Source organism: Phaenicophaeus curvirostris, chromosome 1 (assembly GCF_032191515.1).
Source record: "Phaenicophaeus curvirostris isolate KB17595 chromosome 1, BPBGC_Pcur_1.0, whole genome shotgun sequence".
In the NCBI taxonomy this organism is placed as follows: domain Eukaryota; kingdom Metazoa; phylum Chordata; class Aves; order Cuculiformes; family Cuculidae; genus Phaenicophaeus; species Phaenicophaeus curvirostris.
The window spans coordinates 136480851-136497097 of record NC_091392.1 but is presented as its reverse complement, the minus strand read 5'-3'; the positions used below and the strand labels follow the sequence as shown (position 1 = coordinate 136497097).

Sequence of the window (16247 nt, the reverse complement as noted above, 5' to 3'; positions counted from 1 at the left end):
CTCCTTGAGGCAACACAGATGTATTTCTGAGCTAGGCTGGAACACTTCCCAAGACATATAAGAGAATTTTTGACTAGTAAGCTATTGCCTTCAGAAGTCTGTTCTGAATAGGATGGATAATTCTCCCTGGTGAAGACGACTGTTTGACTGTGCTGAATCAGCCCTACCACCAAATTGTCAGTATAATGACCAAGCATCAAGGTACTACAACAACCTCTATATTCTTTAAAACAATTTTTAAGCTTCAAATTCCAGTAGTGTTCCTTCTAGGATTAAACTCCTCCAAAGACAGAATCATATAAACTCATGCCCTGTCCAACAGGACTTAGCACCATGTTTCTTGTGCTAAGAGTGAGGGAAACTATCATGAAGGATAGCATTAATCTACACAAGTGGGATTACAATTTACAGAAATGCATAGTTAAACTTAGCATTTAGGACTGCAACACCAAAGTAATGATAAAACATATCTCAATTTTATGCTTCTAAAAATAAAAACCATAGAAAAGCTGTTCTATATGTTTTTTACAGAATTCCTTCCTGTGTCACACCTAACATTTTGTACTGACCTTCATATTTCCTAATCGTCTGGTCCTGTCAACCACAAGCAGCTTCTTAATAAGGTCTCTGCAGTAAAGAAAACACATTCTCTGTTAAACAAATGTTACAGAATATGAGCATACTTCACTTTGACTAGCTAATACTGTGTGTAGTTGACCCATTCCTTTCCTTCTTATTTTAGGACACTTAACAGTGAAAGATAAAAAGGAATAGCACATGTTAAAAGGAACTTTAATTCTTGCAAGCTCCTTTTAGACTCTTTAAAGAAAAAGGAGAAAAACTTTCTCTCCTCCTCTGTCCCACCAAGTAGTACCATATCTTTTTTGTATTTTTGTGTTTTGCTGCACATTCCAGATCTCAAAATGGGTCTCACAGGTACTTGGCAGAACACAACTCTAATACATATAAAAAAATACAGATAAAGCTGCACGCATTAATTTATGCATTGACATTTAATTTCTGTGGCAGATAAATATTCAGAGAAAATACAGAGGAGCTAGTCAACTTCTTAAAACTAGTATCTATAAGCTTTAATTTAATTGAAAATGAAAAGAATTCCCTGAGATTCTAGTTCATTGAACAGTTCCACATAAAGCTAAATCAACATTTTTATAAGATAAACGTAGGATTAGAGACAAAGGATTTCCATTTTAATAGCAAATTAATTTAAATATTAAGCACCAAAAAATCCAACAGAAAGCGAGTATCACAATTTATTGAGTTAACTTGATTACTTATGAGTTCAGAGAGAAAACTGGTTTCATAGTTCTATAAGCAGTTACTTTTTATCTCAACAATTATTCTGCTATTTTTTTTCTAGAGTAACAGCATACTGGTCTCATTGTGTGAAGTACCGGTGACAGGGAAGAACAAAAGTTTAGCCATCCTTCTTCTTTCTACAGCCTCAAAGAGACCTGAGAGATGCCATACTTCCTGAAATGCTGGGTATCTATGCAGTATGGCTAATCCCAATTTTTAACTTTGCAGAAGGTTTAAAAAAAGCCAATAGCTTTACTTACAGAAAAACATGCAAACATATTGACACACCTGCCTCTCTCCATCCCTAACTATAACACTTACTATCCCAAAACAAAAACAGTATTCTGTCACCTATCCTTGAAATCACAAAAGCGTATGTACAAAGAATATATGTTCTGTGAGTGAACATGCTAGACTGTTTGAAAAGCTGTTGCATTTGGCAGGAGTACGGCTCTAAAATTCAACTGGAAAAATATTCAACTGCCAGATAAAAGGATAATAAAAATGTCAAGGTAGAAAGTAGTTTATAAAACTCTTATGATCATTCTAGCCAATCAATGTCTGGATTAGATTTAATCATGCAACTGACTCCTTCACAGTTACCTTCATAGACACATCTCCTTCTATTTCTTCACTGAGAAGACTATTCCTTATGGAGATGGCTTCAAGAATGGCAATAAACATACTTTAAAAGAAAGTAGGACTGAAAAGGAGTCCAGAAATCAGAACTTGATTCATATGCTACATGGTTGAAGCAAAATCATGGAGTTCCCTATTCCTATATAGCCAGAAAATGCTCGGGAGATCATTCTTGGCTTGCTTCGAAAATTAATCTTGGAAAAGAACAGGTAAGAGATAAGCTTGCTCAGTGATACTGGGCTGTCACTAAAGATGAAGACATTTTCTGCATTCAACAGAACAAACATCTGTTAAATTGAAACAAGTAATAGATATTTTAATGCTGCTTTATTACAGAGTTTCTAAAGGATAATTTAGAAATTATTATGTCAAAGTCAATCCAATAGATACGTTGCTGCATGTATTTGGGAAATGAAATTCTACATCAAGGTCGTTCCAGACAAATAATCATTAAACTGCTGTTGCAATGATATTTCATTTGATACTTTCCAAAATTGTTTTTGAAAAAAAAGGTTTACAAAAGCAAAAAAAAAATAAAATAAATAACTTATAAACCCATTAGTAGCCAAAGAAATGTGGAGCATAAAGAATACTTATGTTTACCAGAAATGAAGTAACACAAAACTCTGCCAACAGTCTTATTTTGGCACTTCTAGTTGGTCAATTTATTTTTGTTATCATGGCAGAATCTGCTCTTCTGAAGAGATCTGAACTAATTGTCAAACGCGCCAAGGAGGACAACTGACTGAATTGCAATGTAGCTAACAAAAGGGATGCAGTAGAGAGCAATGTGAAGAGATGCTAGCTCAAGTCAAAAGGAACAGCACTTATACAAGAGACACAACAGTTATACAGCACATTGTAAGTGGGAGAGAACAGCATGCAACAGGAGGGAAAGCAAAAGTGGTACAAATTCAAAAGGTAAAAAGTGCAGGAAAGTGATGGGGTAGGTGGGTAGAGAAATGGCAACCAGTAAGCTTAAGTAGTACATCTTCATAGAAAAGTTTTATCAGAGTTCAAAATGAAAAACACTTCTGCTGCCTAAGAGCAGAGTTAAAATTCGATTGTTGTAAACACTGTCTAGCACAATACTTAAGACAATGTCTGGATGTGACAAGACCCAAGATAATCTTCATCCTTGCTGAGATAATAGGAAAAGAGAGAAAGTACATGGAATGCAAGGAAGGTAAAAAGCAGACTGTCTTCTTCAGACAAAATAATCTTGGCACTTGCTTTAAGCTAATGGCCCAAAAATGTCAAAGACTATCCAGTTCAGCATTCTGTGGTTTAACAATAAAGGAAGAGGGGCTGATGGAACAGTAGAGTTTCATTATACCAACAACTCACTGCAGAAAGCAGATGAAGCCAGGAAAATGAATGAGATCACTCAAAACCAAGGTGTGAAAGGAGGAAAGCCCTAGCTAGAATCCCATGACACCCTTTGGAGGCAGAAGTGTAATAGGAATGAGCTGCCAAGCACATACTGAAAGAACATCTGGATAAGAAAAGCTTGGAAGGAGGTGGATCAACGAATATGCTGATTAACATATCCTACAATTCATTGGCAGTCATGTCTAAGCTGAATAGCAAAACCCAGATATGCATGCTTACTACCACAAGTAGGAAATTTCATAGCACTGGGTGTCTTATGAGTAGTAGAAACAGTGTTGGTCTGTGAATGTTGAAAACAAACAGAAGCTAACAACATCTCCGCTTTTAAATACTTTCACCACAGATTGCTAGTGATAATAACCTAATATGAGCTCTTCATCTTCTGGTCACACTCTTAAACTTCAGTGTACACAACACTATGTGAGATACTCAGATTTTTCCTAAGACAGACTGAGATAGGAAGATCAGACAATGAGATTATACTAAATTGGAAACAGTATCGAAACAGTAAGGAAAAAACTCTGGTAAGAACAGACACAAACATGAGACACTAGTCAGACCAAGGTGATGTAGACATACTTGATTCAGTGCACCTGATGATTCAATAGAGGCTTACAAATGATTATTTTTGCAAGAGAATTCATAGAAGTCTAGAGAAAGTTGGACAGATTTCATTAGACTTGCAGTATGACATTTTTTCTATTTACCGAATGATGACAGTAAGCAAGCACCATCTCCAAGGTCACTTCTTCAAAACCGTGTGAATGATTAACCTGGAAATGTTACTCATCTCTGCTTCTGAGGAGATACTTCATGTTTAAAATTGTACTTTCTCTGTTCTATTGTGGACTAACAATTATTTGAATTACGTAATTTTTAAATAGGGAAAAAAAGCATTTCATCTGCAAGACACCTATAACGACTATAAAATACCATGAAAAAGCCCACACACTCACATATAATACTGTATATTGAACTGGGGCACTGCTGAGAGAAATGCAAGTTAATTTTACACTGAAATTTCTTAAGTATCAGAGAGTTGATTCAAGCAATTACACTGAATGATTTAACTTGGATGTCTGCATACAAAGGAATAGTTTAGTGTTTGCATTCTGCTCTCCTAATTTTTACTCATTTTAAATTTATTCCTCATATTTCTCCTCTTTTTCTCTCTTCCAGGCACTAATCTTGTACCAATGAGCTTTGCAGAAGGTGGAAAAGCATTCAATATTCCAAATTAGGCAGAAAAGTAAGAGACAGAGATACCATCTTACAACCAGATCTCCAGTCTGAAGTCTATCAAACACAAAGTTTTACTTGGACTGCAAGAATAAATGTAATCTGTATTTTCCAACAGAGTGTTTTAGAAAATCAGAATCTGGTATGTGGTCTTCTATGAAGATCCTTTAGAAATAGTGCTCAAGAGGTGCTTAAAATATAAAGGACAGTGTTGGGAGTCACAAACTTACTTTACATATAAATCCAAATGCCTCGGGAAATCTATTTTGCCAGCAAGAATCTTCTGATATATACCAAATGGATTGTCATCAAAAAACGGAGGAAACCTATTTTAATACAGCAAATTTTTAGAGGTTAGAAAAAGCATTTCTAAAAATCTTTTAAACAGTACAATGTCATAGTAATTTCCCTCAGACATCATTGACTATATAGTTCTTTTTGATAGAGTATCATCACTCAAACATCAACCTGAAGAACAACTTGAGTTAAGGCTGCTATTACAAAACAGAAAGCATTTTTATACATAAGACATTGAATAGAGAATTAAAATCAAAGTACTATCAGAGAGATTTTTGTTACTCAAATACAATAAGAACATAAATTATGAAATAACTTTCCAGTGTTAAAGCAAAAAAATGTTTTACCTTTATCCATAAAACCAAGAGTATGCTTTCCAAAACAGCATTATCATTTTTTATTTTGTCCAGTAGCTGCAGACATAACCTTATTCACTAGTCTTTACCTAAAGTGCTGTGTTACGAATAGATTGTCCAGCTCAGTTATTTATTGTACTTCATAAATCCAAGCACTTAATTTGACAGAGAAAGTTTGAAAGAGACAGACTTGAAATTCTGTTGAAGTGCAACTATCTTTCTGTGTTGGCGAGATAAAATACTTATTTCTTAATCTTCCCAGGATGATCGGTAAATCAAGATGCAATTAAAACTCTATGATTACTATTTTCTAGAAAGTTCTTCATGAAGTGATGAGCTAACAGACAGACTACTTCTTGTCTTACAGCTACAGTAAGAATAGAGAGTTTTCTGTTGTGCTTCCTTTACTAGTATAATATATACCCTGATTACTGCAAGAGGCTCAGAGTACGGGTGCACCAGTACAGTGAGTATAAGCAGCTTGGTCCAAGTTCCAACAGGTTTTCAGAGTGGCAGTCACGCCTTTTTAGAAGTTACCACAGGAAACCTTTTAGGGGTATGGTATAGCTAACTACTCACTCACTAATCTCAGTCCCACCTTGACTTCCATAAAACAATCAAAGTATCCCCCTTACTATGCTTCTGTCTCAAAACCCCTACGGAAAAGAAAAAAAAAATGAGATTCTGAATATCAAACATATTCATAACATCCAAGCACTACTGCAGTGGAACATTTAAAATATCTTCATATCTCCCTAAGACTTACTTTTTAAGAGAACTTAACTGCATGTGTAAACACAAAAATACAGTGCTGGTGGATTTTGAAACCATTGGTAGCACAAACAAGGATGGAAACAACATTTCTTCATTTCATATACTTTCCCTAATTTTATCCTACTCAAACTAGTTTATTCCTCAACAAGTACTATACATTATTTCCACTACCTAAGTGTTTTCAGAAGTACTAATTTCTTCATTCTTCAGGTGATGGTCAGGTGGATTAGCATTTCCTTTGAAATACTGTAAAATCCAGCCACAGACTAAACTAAATTCCATCAGAATAGTTAAGTCAAGCCATGTGTATGCATAAGGTAAAAAACAGGAATACTTTGAAGTACAGAAAAGCACGACAAAACTATCTGGTTAAGGAAAGACTGAAGAACATTTGTGGGTGTTCAGAAAGCCGCAGTAGTTTGATTATGAAAAACTGAATAGTCTCACCTAGAAAGAAACTAGAATATGAGGAAAAAAATAGTGATTTTATAAATTCAACCTTTGACACTAGAGAACAAAGAAATTAAGAAATTGTGATAGATGTTTAACATGCAGAAAATTTTCCCACACCAGAGAAACTATCATATTGAGTTTCTTTTTCAGTCAGGCGACATTATGCGCTGCAGTCTCCAAACCATCCTGACAGTACAGTATGTTCTGTTTCCCATTTTGTATATTACTACATATTAGAACCTATAAATGCATAAAGCAATCAGAATGAGACTTTGTAACAATGTATTATAAAGGTTCCAGCTGCAGTAAGCAGATCAATATGAAATGCAGGGTCTCCCCTCTTCCCTTCTCCAAACATCAAGAATCATCGAAGGTATGTATAAGATTTTACATATTTGCATATGCTTAAACTGCTCTTTGCTTTCCCACTTTGAAAATCCAAAGTTATGACGTCTACAGTTCTTGAGAGAAATTTAAATTACATTTGGCTATATAATAATTTAATGGCAATACTGCTTAAAGTGCTTTTGAACTGTACGTAATCTTTGAAAGCTATTCCCATTTTGCAAGTTTTCTTACAGACAAACCAAATGACTTTGATACTACTTGTAAATTTCAATCTTAACACAGCACAGCTGTAAGACAAAACAACGTAAGTATTGTGCTGAAAGCCACCTAATAAATCAACTCCCCCCCTTCAGTTTCAGACTGTCTGCACACTAACACAAACACAAACAGATGCATTTTTTTCCAGGAACTGAAAAGAAGTTTAAAAGAAAAATTCTCTCTATATGCGACAACAGCTGCAAACCATTCCTTTTGCTAACTGATGCATAACAATGGCACTGACAATGGTCTCAAAGACAACAAACAGTTTTAGCTGAAGAAGAGAAGTTATAAAACACGCAGGTCTGAGAATATGAAACTGTAGACAGGAACTATTAGCCACCTAAAATGATAGGCCAGTGCATCACACATGACCACCAAGCAAAAACGAAAAAACACAAAGCCCTCATTAAACGAGAAAATTCATCTATCTACATATCTGATGGCACTACAATTATGATCTAACATATTTAATGCTAAATTAGAAGTGTATTTTTCTCTATGGTAGATCACAGAAGAACACTTTCATTCAAAATAAACAGACCTCTCAACTTTCTCCATTAACAGTTTGTTTAGCTTGTTTAGATTAACTCTATGAACTTGATATTACTAATCTGTTCTGTAAAGATTTTTTCTCATCCCTGGTTGTCCTTGTTTTCCCCCCACCTCCATATATTATTTTACTACTTTAAGCCTAAATGGGACCTTGCCTTAAATCTAGTATGTGCAGAACTAGAATTCCACAGGCCTCTAGAGATTAAGTTAAAGAAATAAGACACTGCAGAACAGGAAAGTGTGGTTTTGTTTGCTTGTTTTTTGAGACAACATTTCCTTATGCACACAGCTATCAATTCTTTTCAATTGCTTTTGGGGTTCAGAGAGAGTAATGTCAGGAAATAACTACCAAATGTCTTCAGTAATCTCCTTGCAGACAATAGCTTAGTCTTGAAGTCAGGCTTTGTCCACTTTCAAATAATTTCTTAAATCTTCCCTGAATTTCAAGGGATAAAGTTACCTAGGACTGTTTTTGCGCTAAAAGACTTGGCAGTAAATGTCAAGCCACACCCTGATCTGGTGAGGAAAAGTGCTCTAAATCACTAACAACAACAGCGAAAAACTAATAAAAAGCTATAAGCATATATGCCTGATGTCACAGCTCCCCCTCATCCCCCAATGAAACAAAGCCAAACCTCCTAACAAAAAAACCCACAAAGAAACTTAGGTGGAGACCCTGTCTCAGCTTGAATTACCGACTCTGCCCAAACACTGAAAACTAAATAGCAGCATCCAATGATTATGAAGAGCATGCCTACACAAAATCTGTAGTAAAAAGCATTACAAAATCACTTGCCACACACAGCTGCTCTGTCAATCAGCCTATGTAAGACCTCAGTTGCCTTTTAGCAACGTGTAATTTATCTCTACTGGTTAAGAGTATCTACAGCCAAAATGTTTATATTAAGCTTGGGGGAATCCAGATGTCATCACTTCAGCCAGATGGCGTCAGGACACAGAAGATCCTACCTAGAAATTATTGCAGCTGCTCCCTTTTTTTATGAAGAATATGTACCAGACATACTTCAGTGCCCTGACGTCTTCAAGTCTCACTGATTCCAGAGATGAGATCTTGTTCGACTATCAGGGTACTCAGTAGTTAACTTTGGAAACTACGTTTCTATTACAGGTCTAGTACAGACAAAAATACCCAGTATCCACTTACACTGAGACAAAACAGAGTGATCCTACAAAAAAACTTTGGCAGAAAGGTGAATCACTCAGATTACAGCTGAGAGACTGAAGCACCTGTGCTAATGTTACAGCACCAGACACTTTCGTCCACATGTCATGCTGTCTAGACTATGAATAGTAGCAACAAGGCTGCTGGGAAACTCTTGCTCCTTTCAACCCTCCAAGGCTTTGCTTGACTAACTTGGGCTGCTCATCCTTAACAGGGAGCAGTGGAAGAAAGGTGAAGTCTGGCTTCTGCACAGATCAGCCTACATAAATAATAACTTTTTATTAGACCAGTCAGCCAAGCCTGTCTGGGTCAGTAGGGAACTATTAGCACATTTTAAGGATTCTTCTGTTCAGAAACTGCCATGAGACTCAAAAATGCACGTGCAAGCCTTCACAACATTAAGAGAGCAAGCTGTGAGCAACAATGTTCTCCTGGGGAAAAGTTTTGATACTATTGCGTGAACTTCTTCACAGCAAATACAGCTCTGGTGATCATCTGTCAACTGAACTGTCTGCTCCAGCAATGTGACAAGCTTGCTCAAACACAAGAGTCACCAAGGGTACCCGGATCTGAGTACTGTATACAGAAAAGGATGAATAAATCCATGCAAGGATGTTTTTGTTCCCACCGCTCTATGGGGCTGCAGATTCAGAATGAAAGACCACAGGGGCAACCTGACACACACTTAGGGAGCGAGAAGGCACTGAGTAACAGAAGAGAAGTTTAACAACTCTGAAATCACAGAATGGTTTGAGTTGGAAGGGACCTTAAGGATTATCTAATTCCAACCCCCTGCAATATGCAGGGACACCTCCCACTAGATCAAAACTGATGAAACATACTATGTTTCTTCTGAAGCTAGGAGAGCCTTGCTTTCATCTGCATTTATTCTACTCCACTGATGAAGGCAAAACTGATTTCTTAGCAAGTAGCTTCAAAATACACTAGGACAAAAACCAAGGAAAAACATATGGATGCTTTGTTCAATACACAATCAGAATTGCACATTCTCCCCAAATCACTTGTTTATTTTACTGAAAATACTATTTTTTTTTTTAAATGAGACCAAATTAAGACAATTGCTTTTTTTCTACCTAATACATAAAGTCAGGAACAGTTAATTATATTAACGCCAGAAGGTCTCTCTTCAGTTTGAATTTGCATGTTTTGGAAACATTGCTTATTAAGCAAATTCCAAAACTTTAAAAGTAGCACCTGAGCAAACAGACCTTTTAAGCTTTTCACCTCTTCTTTTTCTTTGGTTTAAAGTAAACCAGTCCTCAGCAATAATACAAACTGTACTAATAAAAGTTTTCCTACTTGCCACTACGCATTTTTACAGACTAAAGTTCTCACTGCAAATATTATTTCACTATGCTAGAAATTAACTACAGAAGTTTCCAAGAAAACGTGTTGTCTTTGTCCTCACCCTTGAAATAAAATGATTTTGTATATAAAAACCTGAATTCTAACAAAACCTGAATTTCCTAAACAAATAAGAGTAAGAACAGCTGTTCAAAAAGTCTTAAAAAAAAAATCACCAAACAAAACCAACAAACTCAAAAAACTAAAAAATCCTAGTAACAACAGTGAAGCATGTTCTTTTGTACAGCTTGCTAATATCTTTCTTCAGAAGCAGGAATGAAACTGGTATATCAACAACAAATATAGTGCAAATTTGCTACTCTGAATATTGTAAATAGCACTAGTAAAGAATCCTCTTTGTGTGTGTATATATATATTATAAAAAATATTGCTGTGATATAATAATCATTATCACTTACCCTGACAGCATCTCAAATATAAGAATGCCCAGTGCCCACCAGTCCACTGCTCTTCCATGGCCTTTGCTTTGTATAACTTCTGGTGCAAGGTACTCAGGAGTGCCACAGAGCGTCCATGTTCTGGGAAGAAATGAAGAAAAAAACCACAAAACAACAAAAAAAAATCCAGATTGAAGTGAAACCTAAACAACAGTAACAGAAAAAACACACAGGTAGGAAGTACCCAACATATGCCAAAGTATTTATTGTATATAGGAAGAACAGAAAAAAGAAAGACCTCTGCAAGATCTAAAAAGATTACTTTGATGATGCTCTGATTCTCAGAGATACGTGGAAATTAGGAAACTTCTTGACTATAGAAAACATCCATGCACTGAGTTTCATGACTGTTGGTGTGGTACTCTATCCATTAGGCTATACAATGCTTTGAAATGATCAACAGTGTTTCACAGCCTGTGAACTGCAGACCATGGGAGTTCATGGACTACTGACAGACCCAGCAAAAGGTACCCTTACTGGCCTTTTTCGGCAAAAGGAAAAAATTTAGTTTAGAGAAAAAAAAAAAAGGGAGAGGAAAAAAGAAGCAATACTTTAAATCAGTAAACAGATGCAGACATAAGCAAGATTCCTTTTATAATCTAAGCAATCAAAGTACAGTTAAGCAAGTATGAGATACATGAGTAATGCTGTTTTTGATACATTTTAATGTAACTTCTAGTCATATCTACCTTAATATAAGCTCAGGAAATTAAAAAAATGTTATATTGCTACCTAACTGAAAGGAATACTTCAGGTTCTATGAATTTATGAAATAAACTGCAGCTAAGCAGTTGATATTTACAAAGACCAAATTGCAATTTGAAACACAAAATTTTCTGAAACAATTTCTTTCAGAAACATTAAATCTTTTTTGCAAAAATACCCACGCAGAATTTGCTTGGTTTCATCACCTTGACATTGTTAAATACACACTCATGAAAAAAATCATGCTTCCATTCTGAATAAATTACACTTCCTTGATAGCAAGTCAGAAGAGGAAACTTTGAAAAAATGCTCATCGGTTCAAGAGATGATGAAATAACAACAAAAAAAAAAGCACACTGCATTTCAAGAAGAGTTCTAGTAAGAAATTACGAAGTATATCATCACAAAATTAACAGCCACTGCACATGATTTCTAACTTCTAGAATAGTTTGGGTTGGAAGGGACCTTTAAAGGTCATCTAGTCCAAAACTCTGCAACAAGAAGGGACATCTTCAACTATATCAGGATCAACTTGCAGTAAAAGAAACTAATTGTTTTCTTTGCAAGTGCACAAAGAATCTTCTCTAACGCATAAATCAAAACCAGTCATACGGTCCTGAACAAATACATTAGGATGAAGAGCTATCACCTTTAGAAGAAATATATAACTCTCCCTAGTTTTAAGTTTAGGAGAACAGTGTCAGTTAACAGACTTTTTTCTCAACCATGAATAGAAATTAAGGATGCACCTGTGGTGAATAATTTTATTTTTTCTTTAAAAAGATTAAATAATACAGTTTTCTGAGATTGCAGAATTATTTTAAGCACGGCTTTTGGGTGTTTTTTTCCCTTTTTTCATTTATTTTTTTTCAGCCTTAGTCTTGAATCATAAAAATACTTAAGATCAAGGAAAAAGAGCTGTACAGTGAAGTCAAGACTTTACATGAATACATATGATATACAGAACTGTATTTCTTTAGGCCAGATTTTAATATGACAAAAGTTAAATTCCTTACATAAATGGCCAGAATGCGTTAGACACACTGTGCTCCCAGGTGTTCCACGGTTCTTGAAACTATGGTGATTAATGTAAAGAATACATCTTTAATTTTTATCATACAAGGGTGGCATAATTTTTAACACCAGAAAATACAAACTCTCCTTTTCCAAATCAAGAAGTCAAGAAAATTCTTACATAGAGTACTGCTTTACACACTGCTGCCATCTAGCAGTTGCCTAGATCAGGACTACGTGATCAAGCAAAACAACAAAGCTTTGCTGTCTTTTAAAACAAAATATGAAGTTTTAAAACCTCCTCCCCTAAGGTTTACAAAGCTGTAATATTAATTTTCAGAAATCACAGAATGACCTCAGCTGGAAGGGACCTACAAGGACCATCAAGTCCAACACTCATCCCTACATAGTACAACCCCAAAACTTACACCATGTGTCTGAGTGCTTTGTCCAAATTCTTCTTGAATATTGTCAGGCTTGCTGCCATGACTACTTCTCTGGGAAGCCTGTTCCAGTGCCCCATGGCCCTCTGAGTGAAGAGCCTTTTACTAATATCCAACCTACACCACCTCTGGCACATCTTTCTGCCATTCCCTCTGGTCCTATCATTGATCAACAGAGAGAAGAGATCAGTACCTGCTCCTCCTCCTTCCCTTGTGAGAAAGCTATGAGGTCCCCCCTCAGTCTCCTCTTCTCTAGGCTGAACAGGCCAAGCAACTTCAACTGCTTCTCATATAACTTCCCTTCTGGACCCTTCACCAACTTTGTGGTCCTCCTCTGGACACTCTCCAGTAGCTTGATATCCTTTTTATATCTTGGTGCCCAAAACTGCACACAATATCCTAGGTGTGGCTGCTCCAGTGTGGAGTACAGCAGGACAATCACCTCCCTTGACCAGCTAGCAATGCCGTGCTTGATGCACCCCACAACACAGTTAGCCCTCTTGCCTGCCAGGGCACACTGCTGGCTCATGTTCAACTTGCCATCAGCCAGAACACCTGATATCCCTTTCCACAGGTTCTCCAGCCTCTAGCACCTCAGTCTGTACGTATATCCAGGGTTGCCACATCCCAGGTGCAGAACCTGGCCCTTGTCCTTGTTAAACTTTGTAGCTGGCAATTGCGCAGCTCTCCAATTTGTCTAGACCCCTCTGCAGGACCTCTTTGCCCTCAACAGTGCCAACAGCTACCCCCCAGTTTCACGTCATCATCGAACTTGGTTAGTATTCAAGTCCTGCATCCAGGTCATTTATGAAGATATTAGAAAGTACTGGTCATAAGATGGGTCCCTGAGGAATCCTGCTAATTTAACCCCAATTCCCTATGACCCTTTGAGCCTGACACATCAGCCAATTGTTCTCCCACTGCATTATGTGTTTATCCAGCTTTATGCTGGATGTTTTGTTTAGGAGGATACTGTGCAACACAGTATCAAAGGTCTTGCTGAAATCCAGAAAGATTACATCGCCTGGCTTTCCCTGGTCACCTAGGTGGGTAACATTGTCATTGAAGGAAATTAAGTTTGTCAGGCAGAACTTTCCCTTTATAAACCTGTGCTGGCTGGGACCAATGACTGTTGTCTTTCAGGTGTTTTTCCGTAGCTGCCAGAATAATCTTCTCCATAATCTTACCAGGCACTGAAGTGAGACTAACAGGCCTGTAGTTACTGGAGTCATCCCTGCTGCCCCTCTTGAAGACTGGGACACCACTTGCCAGCTTTCAGGCAAGTGGTACCTCTCTCCAGATTCTAAAAAGCACTGAAAAATCATTGAGAGAGATCTTGCTATGACATCAGCCAACTCTTTAAGTACCCTTGGACGAACCCCATCAGGGCCCATCGACTTACAGGGATCCAGCTGGAGCAGAAAATCCCACACAAGTTCGGGGTTAATTGGGAGTTTATCATCTGCACAGTCTTAGTCCTCTAGCCCAGGGCTCTGGGTGGGCCTGATTTAGCCAGCTCTGCAAATGAAGCAGCTACCAGTTTTACTGTCTTTGGGAAGAAGGGCTATAGAAATTAAGCAGAAGTTCATTTTAATGAACAAGCCAGTTTGCAGGACAGTACCCGACAACAGTTATCCTTTCCTCCCCCAGACTACTAATACAATAAATGCACAATTCAGCCAAGATTCAGCCTTTGGTTTTCATGGCTTATCAAGGTCCTCTAGGATACACAAACCCCCAACATTTTAACACTTGACCATGACTTCCAGGACCCTTATAATTTGCTGGTGACAATGTAACTAAGATCAATGATCTTACAGGTTAATAACAAGATCATTATTAACCAAGCAAAATGAAAACCACAAATAAAGGAAAGGCTAACATATTTAAATTATATAGTAGGAAGAATTGTTTTATTATGAGTGTGGTAAGGCAGTTAAACAGGTTGCCCAGAGAAGTTGTAGATCCCAGATCCCTGAAGGTGTTCAAGATCAGATCAGATAAGGCTTTGAGCAACCTGATCTAGGGGAAGGTGTCCCTGCCTATGGCAGGAGGGGCTGGAACTAGATTATTTTTAAGGTCCCTTCCAACCCAATCCATTCTCAAATTCTTTGTCAAGCTGTTTATTTGTGCCATATGATCATGCCTTGTATTTCCTCTTTTGTTGGTCAGGAAACAAACACTATTTTGGAAAATGCATGAAGTAAGACAGTTTATATTTTCATAGAAATTAAGTAATTTTTTTAGTTACTATTTAGTTACTATTTCATGACTGTTGCATATTTATCTGAAACTACAGATTATCCTTTTGAAGAAAAGTTATAAAGCAGAAAAATAAGATTAGATGTTTCCTTCAAACTGCTACAAAAATTACACTGCTCTGGGTCTTCAATTTGAAACACAGGTAAGCAATAGCTGATAAGGTTCAACATTTATTTTTAAAACACAGAAATGAAACAAATAATCTACTCTAGTCCAAAGATAAGCTATAAAATAATATTTGCGGGACTTGATAACAGTATTATTTGAAGAAGTTAAGTCTCAATGTTTAACATATTTTTGTTTTCTACAGTATTCAGCATCCACCTCTGTAATCCTTGACAACCTTCATGCATATGAGCCAGAGATTAACAGCAATGTCTTTTTTGTGTTCTCTTCTGGAAGTTTCTCCATAATTACAATCATTGGAGATTGCTTTCTTTCCAGCCTACAAGTTTTTTTCTGCAAGACATTCTTGCTTCTAAAGTGACACACAATACACAATTTGCAGCAACTTGTTTTGTTTCGTTTTTAACTTCTCTTCAAGTCCACTCTGTAGAACTGTCATAAGATAGTTGCAGTTTAAACAACAGTGAAGAAATATCCACAAGAATTTTAGTTAATTATTTTCTTTTTCATTTTGGGCTTAAACTGAGCAAACTAAAACTAACAGTGAATAAAATTCCTCTAAAAATAAAAAACTGAGTGAAATCTGTGCATAAAAAGATAAAAATTCTACAAACCTCTCAGTTTCTCTGACAGAACACAAAAGGGGAAAAAAATCAATGGCAGGAAAGATCAGAAACCTATTTAATAGATATATTGTACATGAAAAGTGGTATACACTTGGCTAGAAAAGAAAGGTCTAAAAGTGTAATGGCTATAAAATTCAAAGCAAATCCTTTCTACATCCTTGGGGTAACAATAATTCATTTCAGTCCCCGCCTCTCCTTTTTCCTTGACACTACCCCTCTTTTAAAGTAGTGGCACACCTATTTTATGCGAGTGTACTTACAAGAAACTGAAAAGGTTATTAAGTCTTCAGTAAAGGAACACCAAGATGGAAAAGAGAAGAAATAAACAGCAGCTGAGGCAAAGACACACTGTTCTGGAGAAAAAATTAGAATTTTTAGAATTACACTATGACTGAAAAGGGAAAAAAGAGGATAAACAGAAGGACATATCAATA

The 16247-nt window shown here is 36.6% G+C and overlaps 1 protein-coding gene across 3 annotated transcripts in view; it reads right to left on the bottom strand.

Annotated features, from left to right (window-relative positions):
• PRKX (protein kinase cAMP-dependent X-linked catalytic subunit) overlaps positions 1-16247 on the bottom strand; it is a 53270-nt gene that overhangs the window by 9580 nt on the left and 27443 nt on the right. For all 3 annotated transcript variants that reach the window (XM_069875735.1, XM_069875744.1, XM_069875753.1), the window contains exons 4-6: positions 10599-10718; positions 4821-4916; positions 570-627 (exon numbers count right to left, since the gene is read on the bottom strand). In XM_069875735.1, the coding sequence (XP_069731836.1) occupies positions 570-627; positions 4821-4916; positions 10599-10718 (274 nt within the window). The remainder of the gene's footprint in view (positions 1-569; positions 628-4820; positions 4917-10598; positions 10719-16247) is intronic.